The following is a 21,639-nucleotide window of genomic DNA, read 5'->3' as shown; positions in this document are numbered from 1 at the left end:
CTAGGCCAGGCCTCGCCTCCAGCCCTTTGCCGACCCCGCTGCTCGGTCACTCCCGCCTTGTCAACCCTGCCGGGTTTCCCCCGCCTTCTTCGCGCCAGTGCGGGTCGCGACTGCGCGCGCAGAGCCTGAGCGGGAGCCGGCGGGAAGGGGAAGCGGCGGGTAAGAAGGCCTTGCGTGCGTCGGTGACGGGTTGGGACTATCCTCCGGCTTCCACCGGCTCTCAGGATCCCTGAAGAGAAGAGAGGAGCCTCTGGAACCGGGTTCCTTCTGCCGTTCAGGCGTGCCGCTGCTAGTCGAAGTGTTTTCGCCCTCTCCGGAGCTTCGTCTCGTCCGGTCCGCTCCCCGCCCCCACTGGGGAATCCGAAGGCCCAGCCCCCGGCTAGTCAGCTAACCCCAGCCTTGTCTGAGAGTCCTTCCCCGCCAGTAGGTAGCGCCTGAATGTTTATCCTCCGTCAGTGTCGCAGCAGCATAGGGGTAACTCCAGGTCCAGCCCCAACTCAAGCACAATAGAGCATCGGGTTGTTTTTTGTTTTTGTTTTTGTTTTTGTTTCTTGTGAGACGCTCTCGTCCTGGGATTCTTTCTGACCAAACAGCTTCCAAATGCTCAAGGCCACCAAACAGGTTTTTTGTTCTGTTTTTTTTTTTTTTTTTTTTTTTACTTGACGTCTCCACTATTTCCTAATTATCTGTCTTTAAAGTTTATGTCTCTTGAGGCACGTCTTTTACATCCCTGTTCAATGTCTCAGAATTATGTTTTTTCCCTTTAGAAATATCGTCATTCTATGTGCGCCTTTTGGAATGAAGTAAACCAATGGCAGTGTGATAATATCAGCAGTTATTACAAAGCGTGGTAACAAATTAGGATTTCTGTTCTCTGCCACTAGAGTGGATGGATATTCAGTGAACTCATTTGTAGTAGGAGGCGGCATTTTAGCCCCGTGGCTGTGCTTTATACCTTAAAGTTAGAAACAGAGGAGGTAATTTGTAATTAAACCACTGGGGTCCAAAATCTGCCAACAGGAAGAAATATAAAACAAAAAAAGCTGGATAGCCAGGTCACGTTTAATGATATCTGCAGGTCAAATTTCTATTTAGAGACAAATACACTGCTTGCTTTTACATGCCAGTTAAATGTAACATTCTGTAGATGCTAATGTGAAGTTTTAGCAGCCACCTTGGAACTTCTCAAATTTCTCAAGTTAATCATGATAATCAGCTTAGTTATTTTTACTGTGTAAGTTTGATCGAATGCTATAAACTTAATCACGTTTTTCTAACACCAGACCACACCATTTCTGTCAGTCTTGTTACCAATTCTCCTTGATGACTAAATTACAAAATTTTAGTCATCTTTAGATTCCCCCTGTACATCATCTCCATATCTTTTGTATAACCGAATTTATGGTTTCTTTACTAAAAAGTAACTTGAATTTATCCTTCTGAGTCTCATTGTTAAAGCTGTAAGGCTGTTTTTAGGACTTTGCTACCTTTAGCTCATCCCTCTGAAGGTTCAAATAATAATGCTGAAACATGACTATGCCACGTTTACTTTTGATGAATCTGTAAAAGCTCAGGTCCAAATTTCTGTGCTTGAGTCAAAGCCCTCTCTAGAACCTGGTCTAATAATTCCTATGCATGTGATATGGTGGGAAAAGCCCACCATTTAGAGTAAGAAGACCTGGATTCAAATACCAAGACTCTCATACTAACACTGTATCTTTGGGAAACTTTGATCTTGTTTCCTTGTCTCTCATTTCAAATAATATGTGAGAATTACAGTTGGCTTAATATATGGAAAAGCTATCAAAGTTAAACAAAAACAAGCTATTACTGTTATTTCTCATTGTACTCATTTATTTTACAAACATTTGAAAATCTAATATATGTTAGATTCTTTTGTGCTATATAAGCTATGAAAGTTAGTCCCTGCCCTTAAGGATCTGTCTTTCAAGGTGTGTGTGTGTGTGTGTGTGTGTGTGTGTGTGTGTGTAGGGAGTAGAGTGATAGAGTGACAAGACAGAGTGTGATATAGGCTGTAAAATAGGTAAGCTTATGGTGAGCGCCAAACCCAGAAGAGAGAGGAATAGGGACAGGTTCCTGAAGGAAATTATATTTGATCAGTGTCTTAAATTAAAACAATGATGCAGAAGGAAAGGGTGGAGAAGGGTGCCATGAAAGAGTCACTTTAAGAAAACTGCAAATTGTTAGGTTTTGTTGGAGTATTAAGTTCAAAGAGGAATATGGGAGATAGGACTGGATAGGTGAACAGAGGTAAGATTTGAAGGGCTATGTGTTAAGGGAAGTGTACAAATTGAAAGATTTTAAGCAGACAGATGCCTTGATGCTTTTTGAAAGTTCATTCTAGCCGCAATGTGTTCTTACCGTAGTGTACAAAAACTTCTCTCTGCCCTTTGTGCCTTTCCTTCTTTACTCCACATAAATGGGCTAATACCCTCTCCTCATACCTTAATATTTTTTATCTTTCAGTCTCCAATTCAGGTCTCATTTCTGCTGTGAAGTGTTCTCCAGTTATTTTAGCCCTCATTACTTATTCTCTTCTCTGAAACCCTATTAGGAACAGTACCACCCAGTTTAGTCCTTATTTGCTTCATGTGTATTTTATGTACCATCGTAGATTGGAAGCTCCTTGAGGATAAGGAATGTTTCATATGTGTATGAATAGAAGACATGTCAAACACAAAAATGTGTTGTTTGGTCTCTTTATATTTTGTTTTTCAGGGTGGGACCAGATTAATGGGCAACAGCCCTTTTAATTAATTTATCATTATCATGGCTAATGAGGGCTGTCCCAAGGCTGGTGATAGTCCTTTTTCATCAGATAAACATGCCCAACTCATCTTGGCCCAGATCAGTAAAATGAGGAATGGACAGCATTTCTGTGATGTGCAGCTGCAAGTTGAAAAGGAAATTTTTAAAGTTCACCGACTGGTTTTGGCTGCTAGTAGTCCTTATTTTGCAGCTTTGTTCACTGGAGGAATGAAAGAGTCCTCAAAAGATGTTGTACAGATTCTAGGAATTGAAGCTGGAATATTTCGAATACTACTAGATTTCATTTACACAGGTATGTTAAGTGAGCCTGTAGATTTGAGTGAAGAATGAGGCACTCACTCATGAGGACATAATCTAACTTACATGGAAAGTAATTTGACAATGTTATTATGAGTCTGAAAAGTTCATATCTTTTGACTGCATGTTTATTTTCTAGGATTCCTAAGGAATTAATTAGTGATACAGGCAAATATTTCTGTACCAAATGTTTATTGTAACATTATTTATAATATTATGTAATTGAATATAATTGTCTCTTAACAGGTTGTATAATTATGGTACATGTATATATAATGGAATATTTTTTAGATCTCACAATTGATTTAAACAGATACTATCATGGAAGAATGTTTAAAATATATTAAATGAAGAAAATCTGGATAAATATCACAACAATTTCATTTTAAAAAGATCATTTGTATTTGTGTGCAAAGACCAGAATGTTGATGTTTATCTCTAGAAAATGGAAGAGTCTTATTTTTCCCTTTTTTCCTGTTTTTCCATCAAAATGTTTATCATCGTGTTATTTTATTCAAAACTTTTATTTTTGAAATGTTTTTGAAGAGTTTTAATAACAGAAAATACACAAAAAATTATATGTGAAATATGTCTTATATGTAACATAAATATGCATGAAAAACAAATATACTAAAATGTTAATACAGTGTATATATTTATGGGAAAATGTGTGATTTTCATATTTTTACATTTTTCTGCCTTAAATTTTTTTTTTTGTAGTGAATACATATTATTCTTATAATCAGGAAAAAATTTTTGAAAACAAAAACCATGTTCTATTGGTCTAGTTTGGATAATACACCATGCTCTCCTTAAAGGACTACTAAGTGGGAGATAATTATGTGGCCTGAAAAAGTTTATTTAATGCATGGTGTTTAAACCTAGAAAATGACAAAAAGTGATTTTTCTTTGTGTTATATCATATTCCCTTTTGGAAATTTTCAGAAAATAACTTAATTTTGAGATATAAAAATGACTATCTACTGAAAGCAATGCAGCCCTACCTATTGGCTAATGCACAAATTAACATTGAGGGGTTCTTGATCTCACTTTTCTAAATGACTTGTGTGAGCTGAAAACTGCTTCATAAATACCCCTGCTTCTCTTGTTTGCAAAGTAGAAATTTACACAAATTAATCCAGTGGAATTAGTGTTTGAACTACGTAAAAACAAGAAATGCCACAAGTTGTTTGTTTGTTCTGCCTCCACTGCCTGACAGTAGCAAGAAGTATTTAGTGACAGAATATTCATGACATCAGTACCATATTGCTTGGCACTTCCATTAAAGAAATAAAATTTACTTCCCAGAGAAATAAAAGCTACTGAGCATATTGGGGAAAATAACATGTAGAATATTGATATTTAAGGCTAAAAGAACAGCATTTGGCTCCTTGTGAAAGATGTAAAAAGAGTTTGTTTTCCCACAAAATTAATCCATAGGAGGCATTCCAAGGCAGGTATGGTGACTTCATGATGTCACTATTGTCCCATTATTCTTTTAACATTTTGCTTCACCATCTATAATTTGTAGGTTTTAATGTCATGATTACCGAACTCTAGCCAGTAGGAGGAGGAAGATGGGAAGGCAAAAGAGCCTGCCAGCAGAGTCTACTTTTTAAACTTTTCTGGTAGCCCTACCCAGTAAGTGCTACGTATATCTGATTGGCCAAACTCAAAAATTTGCCCCTATCTGCAAGGGAGGCTAAGAAATGTAATTTTCTGTAGGGCAAAATTGCCACCCAAAGCAAAATCAAGGTTCTGTTAGTAAGGATTTGAAAATGAATGTTGGATATTTATTGGAGAGGGAATTTTATAGTCTTTGATACAATTAGTTCTTTAAAAACATGTTCTTTGATTTTCATTGTAATAGTGTTTCTCCTTTGAGGGATGTGGAGGCAACAAAACCTGTTATTCTGTTGATCTCTCCTTTGGACTTGTCTATACATTCTATTAACAATTCACAACTCTAATAGATTTTAACAGATATTTCACACCTCAGATTTTTATTCACTTCACTTTGAATCAAATGACCTGGGTTTTTGATCTAGCTCTGCCACTAATTATGTGATACAAGGCATTTCATCTAACTTTAGTCAATTATTCTTTCAACAGATATTTATGAATATGACTTTTGAACTAGGTACTAGGGATATGAAGTAAACAAGACAAGCATGGCCTCTGCCTTCACAGAATTTCATAGTAATGCAGATTAGGTATTTTACAAAATAGAAATGAATTTGTGAGAGCCTCATTTTCCTTATGGTAAAGTGGGGATAGTAGCACTTTATAATTTATGTGAGGTTAAATGAAATAAATTTTAATAAATGTAAAAGTACTTTTTGTAATCTATAACGCCTTATTAAGCCAGAGGGAATTCTTTTTATTACTATCAAGTAATTCTTGGCTTTATCTGGTAGCAGTCATTCATTCAGCAGCCTTAGATCACAACCCATGGTCTTCTCCAAGTTTGTGGTGAATTCTCACTCAAGTCAGTCTTATCTCAGTTTTCTTTGAATCCACTGCTATTGTGGATTCCATTTCTTATACTTTGGGAAACTCCCTGTTTGCATTCAACAAGCCATATTCTTCCTCTCACCATATCATCTTTGGCCAATCATTCGTTTAGGACAAAATTTTTGAACACTCAGTCTAGGCTAGCCATTGGGAATACAGAAGGGACAAGCCTTCTGTATTCTAATTGGGAATACAAACTTTAGACAAATAGTTTAGTAGAGTGAATGTTAAAAGGATAAAGAGAAAGTAAGACTGGATGGAGAATTTATCCTTATTAGGTAGGAGAATTACAATTTTTTTTCTTTCTAAATATAATTGACTATTTGATGGCCTCCCAAAGTTATTATATAAATATATGAAATTGAAGCCCTCTGGAAAGAGAATAGTATATAGAATTTCTTAAATGTTAAGTATTTAATGACTCTTCATATATTACAGACTCTTGGTTTATACCTAATATTAAAATTAGCAGCTGTGTGGCACTTAATTATCAAAATTAAAGATAGGGACCCTGTCTCGCCCTCCAAAGTGCCTAAGTAAATGTTTGTTAGATGCATATAGCCTTATGTTAAAAGCATGGACTTTGATGTTGATCCCTACCCTCAACTCACTTAACCATGTAACTTGGGGGCAAGTTACTTAAACTTTCTGATTCTGTTTTTTTTAATACAAGAAAAAAAGAAAAAAGCATACTAATGGGGTTGTAGTCAGGGTTAAACAAATGTATAAAGTGATTACTGCTATGGTTCATTGTAAGTATTCCATAAATGTTAGGTATCATCATTAAAGTTTTGTGCTCTTTGTACAAATTCTTTGTTGCCTTTTTACTTAGCTATCAGTGGAATCAAGTGTAATGCTTTTTTAGAATAAGTCAATGTTTGTTTTTAAATTTCTGGTTATTCTGTCTCCCTATTTCCCTAGGTATAGTGAACATAGCTGTGAATAATGTTCAGGAGTTGATTGTTGCAGCAGACATGCTACAGTTGACTGAAGTTGTTAATCTTTGCTGTGAATTTCTGAAAGGACAAATTGATCCACTGAATTGCATTGGGATCTTTCAGTTCTCTGAGCAAATTGCCTGTCATGATCTTTTGGAATTCACAGAAAACTACATTCATGTCCATTTCTTGGAGGTTCAGAGTGGGGAAGAGTTCCTGGCCCTTACAAGAGATCAGCTGATCAAAATTTTGCGAAGCGAAGAGCTTAGCATTGAGGATGAATACCAAGTCTTCTTAGCTGCAATGCAATGGATTCTCAAAGATCTGGGAAAGAGAAGAAAACATGTGGTGGAAGTACTAGACCCAATTCGATTCCCTTTATTACCTCCTCAGAGGCTTTTAAAGTATATAGAAGGTAATTTTTTTGTTGCATATCAAATTAGTCAATTATCCAGTGGCTTTTTCTCTGTTTGAAATGTGATGTGTTTTTATTTTTCAATTCAGTAGACATTTATTGAACAATGACTGTATGCAAGATAGACTTTTTATGTTTTGTGGGTAGACAGTAGTAGTTCAGTACTTCTACCCTTTAATTTTAATCAAATCCTTATGTACCTTTTTCGAGATTAAATACTAACAGATGAAAGTTTTAGATAAAATTCGTGATAGAACTAAAATACTGCTGTTTCTGGCAGTACTAATTATTTCAGTGTAAAATTTCCTCTTGTCACGCTAAAAAAGTCAGCAAAACCTAACATTTGAGGAAAAGGCATATGCTAAAAACAAAATCAAAACTCAATAAATCCTGCAAGTCCTCTCATTATACATTTTCTAATGATATAATATCATAGCTCCTAAGTAGCCTTTGAATCATCTTTAGATTCTAAACTTTGAAAATACTTTTCACCATCATATAAAATAGTTTGTATATTTTTATTAGAAAATAATAATATTTAAATTTATTTTTAAAAACTACTTTAGACCTAGTTTCAAGATTTGAAGCTTTTACTCTTGTCATACACTGAAACTTCAGGATACGACTGAATTAGAAATAATCTTAGGAATTAAATATACTATTAGCATTAAAGATATAATTCTATGAAGGAATTGTATTTAATGAGGCTGTTTGGTTTTTCTCCACTGTAACTTAATAGTGTTAACAGAATTTTGTAGGTTTTTCTGAGTTTTAAAGCATATGTAGTCAATTCTTGTTTTTCACAGTAGTTATGTTCTATAAAGTTACCATGAACACTGAATTGGCAAATACTAAGCCATTGTTCATAAGAGAAACATGGGGTAAGTTCTTAAAAGCCTTTGGTCAAGACATTTTTCTGATTTGATCAATACATAACCTTGTTTTATGTGTGTTCCTGTCAAAACACCTTATTTAATATATTCATTAACATCGATTCATTAACATTGACCACATAGCCAGTAGTATAATAACTCATGCCTGAATGAAGCCTAGCATCACATCACATCATAAGTGACTTCCTGCACTTATGAACACCTCATAGTATGCTTCACTTAATATAGAGCACTTACATAGTATACTTCACATAGTATACAGCACTTCAGCAGTATACCTGGAGGTCATTTTAAACAGTGAAATCACCAACAAAAAAGTGAAAAACAAACTAGACTGTGAAAAGGACATTTGTTTACAGTATGAGAGCTAAAACAGGAAGGCAGAGCATCACCTTGTTTGGTCTTGCTGGAGAACATGCTTGTCACAATAATGTAGATTTTTTGCCACTCTGTGGCATGTTCATGAATGACTAGAAAGCACCATGAGTATTCATTTGGGTTACAAATACATTTTGGTGAATAGATGTGCTCACAAATAAGGGATCCACAAATAATGAAGACTGACTATTTAAATGCTAAAACAAGAAGAGAAATTATCCAGACATATTTTTGCATGAATCATGTGAGAATTTAGGAGTGGGACAAAAACTTTAATGGTTGAGTTTGTTTTTCCCAAGTGCCACAGAAACAGAGTGCTAAAGGAAAGTTCCTCTACTAGGAACAAGGGAAGGTTTCCTGGAATCAAGGCATATTTTCCTACAGCTTTTGGTATTATAGTATTCCAGTCTTGCACTGCTTATTAAGCATGCTGGATACCTACAGGTATTTCACTGGAGTAAATCTGCAGAGTCAAGAGAGAACTAAATGGAAGATATTTTTAAAAAGGAACCTTAATATTTTTCAATTTTGAATGTCTTCTTTTTAATCTTATTAAAGAAAAGATGGGCAATTTATGTAGGAAAGTAATGAGAATTTTTGTGATTTTGTTAGTTAACCTTTTTTCCTCAGTATCGCCTTTGGGATGTAGAGACAAGGCTTGGAGACAGTCCCTTGCTAGCATATATGGTACTTTTGTGCAAATTAGAAAACAGTGCTTTTCTTAGGGGGTCCAGGTCTTAGAGCTTGCCAGGTAGGACACACATTGACTTTCATTCCCAATTCACCTCCTCAGCTAGGTAGCTTGAGCAGAAATAACCTACCCAATCATGCTCGGAATGTTTTTAGGAAATATACCCTTGATTGAAGGAAAATATATCTTTATCAGCAATGAGAAAAATAATATTGGATATTGTAGGAAACAAACACCATTGTTTGATGATGAATTTTTACTTTTTGATTGTTAAATGGGCTTTTTGTGGAAACATGTCTTTTCAGTGTTATTTAAAAGATGATTAAAACATAATCTTTTTAAACATTGCTTTAGGAGTATCTGATTTTAATCTTCGTGTTGCATTGCAAACACTTTTGAAAGAGTACTGTGAAGTGTGCAAATCTCCAAAAGAAAACAAGTTTTGTAGTTTTCTGCAAACATCTAAGGTCCGACCTCGGAAGAAAGCAAGAAAGTACCTGTATGCAGTAGGTGAGAACCTTTTAAAAAGTAATAGAAATTATCTTTATTTTCAGGATCAAACCTTTTAATATTTTATTATTATACATGTCAGAATATTCAGGTGTGTCAAATAGACATTTAATTTCACATACAAGCTACAGATTTATAAATTGTGTTTATATAATACAGTAGACACATCTAGGTACTCCCTTGACATCTGTGATCTAAGTCTTTGGGTTCTTAGATTACCCAATTATTGTCAATAGCTGACTAAAGAAATGGCTTTAAAAGTTGAAAATTTGAATTATAATGAAAAATAAAGAAAGTCAGTCTCAAAAATTTTAACTATTTACAGTGTCTTAGGTGGTCATTATAGATGTTAGGAACCAGTGGTCCCCAAAGTGTGGATATGCGCAGTAATCTATGGGTGTATCAGATCAACATATTAAAACCTATTTTCATTTTTATTTTTAAAAGCATTAAACCATATCAGTGTTTGATATATATGACAGATTGCCCAGGTTTATATGCATAACATAATTTATATATAAATACTTTCTATAAAATACTATTGACTATCAACTGTAATTGAAAATTGTTTTAAAAATAAAAAAACAGACTCATGGACATAGACTAGTGATTACCAGAGCGTGGGGGTAGGGGAGATGGATGGGGGAAAGGGGATCAAATACGTGGTGACAGAAAGAAATCTAGCTATGGGAGGTGAACACACAGTGTAAATATATATATATATGTCTTACTGTTAAAGTGTATAGCTGAAACTTACTGGATTTCATTAACCAATATCACCATTAAAATAAATTTTTAAAAAATTATAATAAAATATTATAAGTAAAAGAATAAATAAATATAAAATAAATAAAAATACTTGCTATATAATTTATAATATATAATTATATACATAATTTTATATATGCTATGATCTATTATGTGACTTTTGAGCACATGCTAAACTTTTTTTAATGATGGGATGTGCAGTCAAACTAGAATTTCAACTCACTATTTTTAATTGCAACAGACACTAATAAAAGTCATAATGAAACTTCCTGACAACCAGCTCCTTGATTTACATTTTATCCAATATTCAAGACCAGGTGGTAGAACACTATGGTTAACTCATTGGGTTTAAGCCATTGTCTTTCAGGACTTGTCACATTTAAGAAAAATACATATATATGGTAGGCTCTAAAGCATTTATTCCTTGCTATGAAATAGTTATACTGAATAGCTAGATATAGAGAGCAAGGTTTTCTCCTTACTACCATTCCCATGTTTAGCAGTAGGGGATTTGTTGTGTTCCTCCTTTTCTTCCTTTGTTCAGGTGGATATACTCGGTTGCAGGGAGGTCGTTGGAGTGATAGCAGAGCCCTCAGCTGTGTAGAACGTTTTGACACCTTTAGCCAGTACTGGACCACCGTGTCTTCACTTCATCAGGCTCGATGCGGGCTGGGAGTAGCAGTTCTAGGAGGGATGGTCTATGCTATTGGAGGTAATAATAAAAACAACTTATTTCCCTTATTAGTCTCTAGCTATAAGTTGGCTGCCTTATATGCCTTATATATTACTAGGTACTATGGAGTATATGTAGATATAATTGCGCTCAGTATATATTTATTGAATGAATAAATGAAAGAAAGAAAAAGGACACAAGATATTGAATCATAAGGCAGAATACTTAGGTTTGGTTTTAACAAAAAGTTGTTTGTAAAATGTAACACCAAAATTTAGGTCAACATTTATGACATAATTTTTAAAATTTTGAAAGTTGCATTATGAATCATTTTTACTTAAAGTTATCTGGAGAGGAGGTATATATAAAAGTCATTTAGACATTGGGATATATTTCATGATTGAAATCTTTTTTATAAAACAATTATGAATTATAAAATAATGAATAAAATTAAAGGATGTTTGAATGTTGGAGGAAAATAATTATCAGAGAAGTATCTAAAGAGAAATAAATAATTACTTTTAATATCAATATTTTCCAGCATAAAAGAATTGTTTCCCCACTGCTCTGCAGTCAGACTCTGTCATATGTCAAGTTATCATGCATGCATGAATCTGTTCCTAGATTCTTTTCTGTTCCACTGGTCTCTTTGTCTATCCCTTCTTAATTACTGTAGTTTTATTTTTAAGTCTGATAAGCTTATCTAATAGGGTAGTTTCTCCTTACTCTGTTCTGGGAGTGCTTGGCTATTCTAAGCCCTTTGTACTTCCTATAAATTTCAGAATCAGTTCGTCAAATTTGTTTTTAAAAATAATACTGTATGGTTCCTGTTATATGAAGTACTTAGAGTAGTCACAATCTTAAAGACAGAAAGTATAACGGTGATTGCCAGAGGCTGGTGGAGGGGAGAATGGGGAATTACTGTTTGATATAGAGTTTCAGTTTGACAATATGAAAAGAATTTTGGATATAGATGATTGTGATGGCTTCACAACAGTGTGAATATTTTTAACATCACTGAACTGTACACTTAAAAATGGTTAAGATAGTCTATGGCCATGAACAAGCTCGACTGGGCCTGAACAAGCCCGATCCCATCTGATCTCAGAAGTAAGAACGGTCAGGCCTGGTTAGTACTTGGATGGGAGACCACCTGGGAAGACCAGGTGCTGTAGGTGTAAAAAATTTAAAAATAAAAATAAATAAATAAGGGATTGTAAGCTGACAAGTTCCTTGCAATCCGTGAGGTCAACCAAGTGTTGCCTCACCTAAAAAAAAATGGTTAAGGTACTAAATTTTGTTATGTACATTTTAACACAAAAAAAGAGTTTTTTAAAAATTGAGATATTATATCAAAATCAGTTGACTCTTCTAATTCATGAATGTGATACATCTCTTCATTCATTTAGCTATTCCTTAATTTAAAATTTTATCTAGATAAAGCTTGTAAATTTTAACAATGGAGGTCTTATATAATCTTTGTTTAGATTTATTCCAAGGTATCATATATTTTAAAATTCTATTTTAAGTGATATTTTAAAATTATTTTTATTTTATTTTTTGCTAGATGATTACATTGAAAACTTAAATTATACAATTTTAAAATGCAAATCATATCCTCGGAAATTACATGGATTGTTTGGATGGGAGAATTAGAAATAGATAATAGGAAAATTGTATCATTGCTTCATTAAATGGGCTTTAATAAAGACAGTGCTATGGATTCAAAATAACACTTGCTGGGCATATAAATTTTAATGAATAGTGTAAAATCAGACATAATAGTTGAATTTCTGACACTATGGAATGCTACTTACTATTGTATCATGGTTCTAGGCTATTAGCATTACTAAACCTTCTCATGTGTCTCATTTAACTCAGGAGAAAAGGATTCCATGATTTTTGACTGTACTGAATGCTATGATCCAGTTACTAAACAGTGGACAACTGTAGCTTCAATGAATCACCCCCGCTGTGGCTTGGGAGTGTGTGTGTGTTATGGAGCTATCTATGCTTTGGGTAATTATGCTGTTCAATTTAAGGATATCTAGTATTATTTAAATTCTTAGTTTCTGATTACTTCAAAAATTTCTTTTCCTCCCATAGGAAACTTGTACCCTTTTAGCTTTATATATTCTTATCAAAATATTATTACTTGAAAGTGTGAAGTGCTTAGAATGAGTTGGAGATGAAATACAGATGAATGTCCAATGAAGCACTTTAGCTAAGATTAAGATAACCATTCTGGGGGGTAAAAAAAGATAGCCATTCTGAATATGCAGAAGTTGTTTCAAAGGTAGTTTTGAAAAATACCATATTTCCTATGCAATATGCTGAAGTTTTTGTTTTTGTTTTGTTTTCAATCTCTAGTGAAAATCAGGCGGAGTTAAAAGATCTGAGTTCTGCTAACAAATTCTAACTTTTCATGTGATCTTGAACAAATAATCCCTCTATTCCATGTGGTAATCATCCATAATATGAAGTTGTCAGATTAGATATTTTGTAAAGTGTTTGTCATAAATAAGATTCCTTTATCTCAAACATAAAGTTTTTTATTTGGTTACAGGTGGGTGGGTTGGAGCTGAGATAGGGAACACCATTGAACGATTTGATCCTGATGAAAATAAATGGGAAGTAGTTGGCGACATGGCTGTGTCACGCTACTACTTTGGGTGCTGTGAAATGCAAGGTAATTACTTTATAAAATATTTTTTCTGAAAATATACTTCTAAAAAAACTGAGCTTGAGGCTTCATTTTCACAAAAGTATATTTTATGTCTGTTAATATTGGATGATTAAACACTAACAGTATGGAAGTTCTGCTTTTAACTTCTTATGGTTTTTAACCTCTTATTTCTTTATTTCTGTATTGCCAAAATAATTTTTTTTCCGAAATAAAGCTAGAATTAAAAATTCCAGATATACAAAAATACCCGACTAGCAAAATAAGCATTTAAAATATCATATATTGTTATTTTCTCTCCCATGCAGGCCTTAGTAAGTATTTCTAGGTAGGGACTGAATATCAAAAACAATCTTCAGTCTTTTCTTGGCTTCAGTGTTTTTTTTACAATCCACACAGAATGTAATGCTGTGATAGATTTGCAAAACGTACTGCATATTTAAATGGTTTACAGACACTATTTTAATTGTGTACTATATCCTGAGAGGGAGATAGTAAGCACTGTCAAATAAAACCTGATTCTCTGTCCAGAACTGGAGAGCAGATTTATATATACCTGCAGAGTAGGAAGCAGTCTGCCCATTGTTGTATGACAACTCAGCCTGCTTTGTTCTCAGCTCAAGTTCTTCTGCTTTGTGAGTACCTTCTTAGATTTCCACTAGCATTTAAATGTTCAAATTACATGATATAGACTATATTCTATTGTTTAATATTATAAAATTCTCTAGTTTTTTATTATTCTTCACATCTAAAATCATAGAGCTAGAGAGGCATTTTGGAGATTATCTGTTACAACCCCTTTATTTATAAATGAGGAACCTGAAGATTAGACAGGTGGTGAGATATCTTTTTTCATAGCTGGTTACTGGCAAAGCTGGAGCTAGACCTCAAGTTTACTAACATTTAACTCATATTTCTTAAAATTTCATTCTTTATAATTTACAACTACTCACTTTAGAACATGGGAAACAACACTAGACACTCAAAAATAATTGTAGATTATCAGAACCATTAGCTTCAATCAAATTTAAAAAGGAATTGTCTGAATTACATCCTATTGTACTCTAGTGAGTGACCCTGATACTTTAATCTAGCCATACAACTCTTCTAATTTAAATGTAATTCTCTTTTTTATGCCCATCTGAACAAAGGTAGGCTGTCACCAAACAGGGCCATGACATTTTTTAGGGGGGAAAAAATTTTTCCTTTTTTACCTACACATGGTAGCAGTGGATCTGGAACTCGAGATCATCAGGCAGACAGTAAGATGGGAAATCCTTATCTGAAAAATTGTTTTGTTACAACATCATTAAGTTATTTGAAAAGTCAATGCCACTTTAAATTATACCCCTAATTCTTCATACTATGCTTAAATGTGAGCTGTGATAAACTAGACAGAAGTCAGTTTCTCTCAAAGAATATAAGCCCTACATTAAATATAGCACCAGGATAGAAAACTGAAATCACAACTATTACTTTTGATATAATTATTTACATCCAATTTTCTATTGTATCTAAGCAAAAATATTCCATTTTCAGGTTTAATTTATGTAATTGGGGGCATCAGCAATGAAGGAATAGAGCTTCGTTCTTTTGAAGTTTATGATCCACTTTCCAAGCGTTGGTCTCCACTACCTCCAATGGGAACCAGGAGAGCATATCTTGGGGTGGCTGCCCTCAATGACTGCATATATTCTATTGGAGGGTGGAATGAGACACAAGATGCTCTTCATACTGTAGAAAAATATTCTTTTGAAGAGGTATGTTGGATCATTTCCAATGTTTGGTATCCCGTTATCCTTTTAATGTCTGTAAGATGTGTAGTGATGTGTGTTCTTTCATTCATGATATTGATTATAGGGTTCTTTTGTCTTTTCAAAGAACTGACTTTTGATGTCATTGATTTTTTTGTACTGATTACCCATCTTCTATTTCATTCATTCCTGTTTCTATTTTTTTTCCCTTCTATTTGTTTTGGGTTTAATTTGCTCTTCTTTTTCTAGATCCTTAATTTCCCTGGTCATTTCTTCTTTGACCAACAGGTTGTTAAAAGTATGTTATGTAATTTCCAAATATTTGGGGATTTTCCAGATATCTTTGCATTATTGATTTCTAATTTAAATCCTTTGCGGTCAAAGAGCTTTGATTTCTACCTTGGTAGATATTTCATGTACACCTGAAAAGAATTTTAATAATGCTGTTGTTGAGGGTAGTGTTATATAAATATCAGTTAGGTCAAGTTGATCATTGTTCATGTCTTCCTGAGCCTTTCTAGCAAATTTCAGATTCTTTCATGCCTTCCCCCTTTCCATGTTTGTAAGTACCTTCTCTATCTGTCAAACACTTGGCTCCCATTATTCTCAATATTTACTTATTTGTGCATTCCATTTTCTTGTTAAATGAAACAAATCTCCCTGTCATACCAGCTGTTTGTTCATTCAGAAATACTTATAGACTTTTTAGTATGTAAGTATGGATCAGTCAATATGCCTGGGGAAATAAAAGCAAACTAAACATACAAGGCCCCAACTCTCAAGAAGCCTAAATTCTATTGGGGAATATAGAGAAACAAACAAACAATTGCATTACAATTTGTTAGGTGCTGGGATAATGAAGTACGAGGTGTATTATGCCATTGACTTGACGGTTAGACCATTTTTTTCCAAGTAAATTTACATGGAATACTAATATTTTGTGTTCTTAATGGGAATTAGGTAACACGAATTTCCCTGGCCAATTATGTTTAGGGAAAGTTGGGTTAAAGTTAAACTTCTTTACCACAGGACTTCTTTGCACAATTTAATACAATAATATACTTTGTGAACCTTTACGCTAAGTCTTTCGAATTTAATTGACCACACAATTATATTTGTTTGTGGCTGTTTGTGAAACATCTGAGGAATAAAATATTTCAGGGAACATATTTTGGTAAATATGGATTAGTATTATATTTGAATTATGTGGTTCTTAAACTGCTTATGGTTTATTAAAACCATCAAAAATAAAGGTTTTTTAAAAAATTTCCCTTCATTAAGTAGAAAGATTTTTGTTAATAGCTTTATTGAGATATAATTCACACACCAAGCATTTGAGTTATTTTAACTTTTTGGCAATTATAAACCATGTGTTATGAACACGTGTGTGGACATTTTTGTGTGTATGTATGTTTTTCATTTTCTTGGCTATCTATATACCTACCTAGGAGTAGAATTGATGGATCATATGGTAATTCTATGTTTAACCTTATTTGAGACTGCTAGATTATTTTCTAAAGCAGCTACACTATTTTATATAACCAACAGCAATGTATGAGGGTTCTAATTTCTCCACATCCAATGCTTGTTATTTATCTTTTTGATTATTTTGATTATAGATGTCCTAGTAGGTGTAAACTGGCATCTCATTTCTGACAAGTTTTTAACTTTAGTAATATTTCAAATTCCTTTCACCTTCTATATGGCTTTATTTGGTAATATAGAAAAAGAACTTTTTGAGGGCACTTTCTGTTCCTAATTTTTCTGTATGACTGGAAATGGATAGATTTTTGTCCCAAAGTAAGTGCTTATTAGTAATGCATTATCTTGTTTTTTTCATGCATAAATTTGAAATGTTATTGTTATTTACTATCTACTAGAGTCCCACATTATAGATCCAAACCCTAAAGATAATGTGTAAAACATGTTTCTGGTTTTACAGAGTTTATTTTAAGGTGATTCGGGATAAAAAGAAATCTGTAGTTCTCATACACCAATTTAAAGGAAAGATTAGCATTAGAGGATGAGCCCCATGGTTCCCCTATTCTTGTCAAGAGCCATTTTTGGGGGAGGCAAAGGTTAGTTCTGCCTAAATGATAAACATAACCCCAACATCCTAATTTCTCTTAATCACCTGTAGATATTTTTATGAATATATGTGTCTTTTAAAATATGTTTTTTCAGCTATGCTAACTTTGTGATGTTCTGTAATTTCAGATAATCAAGTAGCCTTCAAATTTATTACTTTCAATTTCAAAGGATTGTCACTGATTCTAGTATTTCAGAATTTCATTTAAGTTTAGATAAGCAAACATGCATTAGCTCTCTATAATGTGCTAGTGCTATACTCATTACTAGAATGTGAAGCTCATTAATTCCCTGTCTTTAAAAAGTTCACTTTCTAGCATTGATAAATAATCATGGTTCACTTTTCATGATTCTATAAATTTTATCATATATATGCATTATTTCCAGGTTCATTTTATTTTTTAACCTGGCTATTTGCTCTTTTCTCTTGTGATTATTTCCCAGGACCTTTATTAGCTTTATAATTTTCTGCGTATAGACATTTTCCTTGGAGTAGGACATTTTGGCTATAGCAGCTAATTGAAATTCCTTTAGGGAACACTGTATACCGGGAGTTAGCAAACTTGTTGTTAAACGGACACATACAATCTCTTTTTTAAGTATATTCTTTTTTTTTTTTTGCATATTCTTTTTTTTTTTTAATAACCTTTGAATTTAGAAAGACCATCCTTAGTTTATAGGCTTATAAAAAATAGGCTATAGTTTCCAACCCCTGATGTATACTACCTTTCTGAAAATATGTTTTACAGATCACTAACTACCCTAGGTGGTCCTTAAAAAAAGGATTTCATGGTCAAATACATTGGGCAAGTGTTTTTTTGCTATACTGTTCTGGAGATTTATAAAACTATTAGCATCGCAAAGATTTTTTTTCCTTTTTTGAACATCTTTTCTCACTTGATTGCTCTTCCAAATAAACTTTAAAATCACATTATGAAATACATGCACATGCACACAAAATACACATATACACACTCAATTTCTTTTGGGATGTTATCAGATTTACCCAACTATATGTGTTATTTTGAAGAAACATAACATTTTTAAAATAATTGAGTTTTCTTATTAAAAAGAAAGCTATACCAGTCACCTTAAATTTGTCTTAAGAGCACATGCCTTAAATTTGTCTTACTATTATATTACATATATTGATATTTTATATTTGAGTGGCTTTTGGAATTAGAATGTTCTAAGGAGTTATTGCTGGTATGAAGAAAAACTTGTGTTTTATCTAAAGTAAAAGCCCTTCATCCAAAGCAATTAGGGCCAGTGTTTGATCAGTTACAAGGAAATTGATTTTAAACTGTGTTCAAAGACTATTAAAAGCCTTTCTGCATACTGTATGTTTTCTTCTTTGAGCTTTGTTGGTTTGTGTTGTGTGTGTGTGTGTGTGTGTGTGTGTGTGTGTGTGTATAAACTAGTAGGTAATGCATATATATATATGCATTACTAGTTGTTCAGATTGCTTGCCTATATAGAATTTTTAGATTATCTCCTATCATAATTAAAATTACAGTCATGTTTTTCAGTTATTTCCCTCTAAATTCACTACTTTGTCTACATCTACTCAAAAGTTTATTTAAAAATGTTCTATGTACTGATGTGACTAGATTGTGATTTGAAATTTAAACGTGTGAAAAGAACTTGAGTATCTGACTTCTCAGCAGTTTTTCCTGTTATCATTTTGTGACACTGCTAATTTTTTTTTTTCTCTTAACCAGGAAAAGTGGGTTGAAGTTGCCTCAATGAAAGTGCCTAGAGCAGGCATGTGTGTTGTAGCAGTCAATGGGCTTCTGTATGTTTCTGGAGGGCGATCTTCCAGCCATGATTTCTTGGCCCCAGGTACCTTGGACTCAGTTGAAGTTTATAACCCTCATTCAGATACATGGACAGAAATTGGTAATATGATCACCAGTCGTTGTGAAGGAGGCGTTGCAGTACTATGAAATATAAACCACAAGAGAGCACAAGAAAGACTGAAAATACAGGATCTGACCTTTTGCAAATCACGCAGGCATATTTTTCTAAGAATCTGAATAAAAAGGCATAGGGAATATATTGTAAATTAATAAAGAACTCACAAAGATATGCCAAGCTTACCAATAGAAATACTATTTATGCTCTAGAACTGTCCAATTAAGAGTGGAATCCTATTGGTAAAAGTGATTTGCTAGAAGCTTCTTGGCAAATAACGGCTTCTCCAGTACAGTTCAAGCTGTAACTTGACCCTTTTGTGATGTAAGAATACCACTGAGACAGTTTAAAGATGTCTGCACATTCGTGATTCAATCCAGAGCAGAATTTTCCATGGCCATAGTTTAAACCAACAGAGAAAAGCCAATGAAACAACTTCCTACTTTTATTTGATGCTAGGAGTTTTCACTGGCCCCAAACTTTTTAATGGCAACAGACATACTGGGAGGGCCGTGAGGAAATATCTAGCTATTAATATAGAGAAGTAAGTTTTAACCTGTTGATAACAGCACAAAAAAAGCTTTTGCTCACTTAGGATTTTTTGTCTTGATGGTGAGAATACAATTGAGTAATTAATAGGTTCTTAGTGACAGTGCTTTATAGGATGTAATAGGATGTTTTAATGGGCGATAGAGCCTAGCAGGTGGTATGCACCTAGTAAATTTCTTCCCTATTTTCTAATTACCAAAAATATCTGGCTTTGGGAAGAGGGTATTTTATTAGATTATCAAGCTTTTTTTTTTTTTTTTTTTTTTTTTTTTTTTGGTGAAGCTTACTTGTAATTGGGCAAGCCTTAGTATGGGCTTACTATGAGGCTAATGCTTACCTTGGAGGTGGAATTGTAGATACCTGTGAAATTTCTTATAGATGCTGATTCATAAGATGGAAAGGCTTCTGATCCAAAACTGCTTCTCAAAACCTCTTATATTCCTCAAAAAGCATTCTAAAGAATTGTTCTGAGAGGAAGATTCTTCATATACATGATCATGACTTTTAAGTTATTTCTGCTAGTCAGGTGAACCCATTTAAATTCAAGGTCTTGCATACGTTTAGGTTTACCTAGCTGATTCCAGGATTTGGTTTCTATATTCCTGATTTCCTCTTTTCTTTACTAAAGTCCTTCAGTATATTGTTATAGGTATCAGTAGCTTATTTAGATAGAAAACCTTTGGTAAACCTCAGGTAGCATTCATATCTAAAATATTTGGATTGGCCCACAAGGATACTTTTCTTCATAACTTAACCATATACTTATATTAAGAAAAGCTTATGTAATACAAACAGAAAGCTCTGAAAGTCTGAAGGGTTACAGATACCTGGTTGGAATCTATAAAATGTCAAGGAATGAAGTGTCAAGGTAATTTGTAGACTATTTGAGCTCATGTGCCTAAATATTTACAGTTATAGAGAATCTGCATTCTTGTTCAAAAGAGATTTACAAAATGCTTCGATTATTTAATTCCCATTATTGCCTGGCAGCCTAAAGTGGCACTGTTAAGGGAGTCATTTTGTACTGCTGTGGCAGAAATGTAATGTCAAAACAATCAATGTTTGGGCTTAATACGTCCAGCTGATCCCTGAAAATAGGTCATTGTAAATATGCTTGTTACATCTAAGGTAATGACATTGTTTTACAAAGAATGTACTAATAAAGTATTTTCATTTTTGCTTTTCTGAGATTTTGCTTTTCCTTCTGAGTATGAGCTTTCTTTCCTTTATTAGGCTCTAGTAAACAATTCTCTACATTAATAAAGAAGGATTGTGTGGTGGTTTCAGCCACAGGCTTTAACTGGTAAGCTTCTCAATGATCAAAACAAGGTCTAGCTCCATGGTGTTAATTTGTTTGCCTAGGGCTGCTATGACAAAGTACCATAGAAATTTAAACAACAGAATTTATTGTGTCACAGTTTTAGAGGCTGGAAATGTAAAGGTGTTGGTAGAATTGGTTCCTCCAGAAAGCTAAGAGGGAAGGATCTGTTTCAGGCTTTTCTTCTTGGAAGATAGCCATATTCATGTTTACACGGCATTCTCCCCGTATGTGTTTGTCTCTACATTTTCCTGTTATAAGAACACCAGTAATATTTCATTATAGTCTTTCCTTATGACCTCATGTTAACACTATTACTTCTGTAAAGACCCTATTTCCAAATAAGGTCAAATTCTTAGATACTGGGAATTAGGACTTAATTAACATATAGTTCAGCCCTTAACAGTCATGTAGTAAACAAGTTACCACTCCAGACTGATCTCCCCACAGCAAGAATCACTAGAGT

The 21,639-nt window shown here is 33.7% G+C and overlaps 1 protein-coding gene across 6 annotated transcripts; it reads left to right on the top strand.

Moving 5' to 3' along the window:
- The first annotated feature begins 33 nt into the window (after nt 1-33).
- LOC107506897 (intracisternal A particle-promoted polypeptide) lies at nt 34-21,040 on the top strand. 6 transcript variants are annotated; one of them, XM_016137834.2, is made up of 9 exons: nt 34-159; nt 2,740-3,082; nt 6,523-6,954; nt 9,271-9,426; nt 10,739-10,906; nt 12,749-12,886; nt 13,434-13,556; nt 15,090-15,310; nt 19,114-21,040. In XM_016137834.2, the coding sequence occupies exons 2-9, from the start codon at nt 2,791-2,793 to the stop codon at nt 19,336-19,338; spliced, it is 1,755 nt and encodes a 584-aa protein (XP_015993320.1). In that variant the 5' UTR covers nt 34-159; nt 2,740-2,790; the 3' UTR covers nt 19,339-21,040. The 6 variants fall into 6 exon arrangements, with proteins under 6 accessions (XP_015993320.1, XP_015993318.1, XP_015993319.1 ...); XM_016137832.2 differs by having other exon boundaries at nt 137-423; XM_016137833.2 differs by having other exon boundaries at nt 137-427.
- The last annotated feature ends 599 nt before the right edge of the window (nt 21,041-21,639 follow it).

This window comes from Rousettus aegyptiacus, unplaced genomic scaffold, assembly GCF_014176215.1.
Source record: "Rousettus aegyptiacus isolate mRouAeg1 unplaced genomic scaffold, mRouAeg1.p scaffold_m13_p_1, whole genome shotgun sequence".
Classification (NCBI taxonomy): domain Eukaryota; kingdom Metazoa; phylum Chordata; class Mammalia; order Chiroptera; family Pteropodidae; genus Rousettus; species Rousettus aegyptiacus.
This window is presented reverse-complemented; position numbering and strand designations above follow the sequence as displayed.

Excerpts from the sequence above, each read along its gene's own strand:
- LOC107506897 (XM_016137834.2), top strand. The coding sequence starts at position 2,791 with ATGGCTAATGAGGGCTGTCCCAAGGCTGGTGATAGTCCTTTTTCATCA. Across the intron at positions 3,083-6,522 it reads ACTAGATTTCATTTACACAG|GTATAGTGAACATAGCTGTG; the intron begins GTATGTTAAGTG and ends CTATTTCCCTAG. Across the intron at positions 6,955-9,270 it reads GCTTTTAAAGTATATAGAAG|GAGTATCTGATTTTAATCTT; the intron begins GTAATTTTTTTG and ends ACATTGCTTTAG.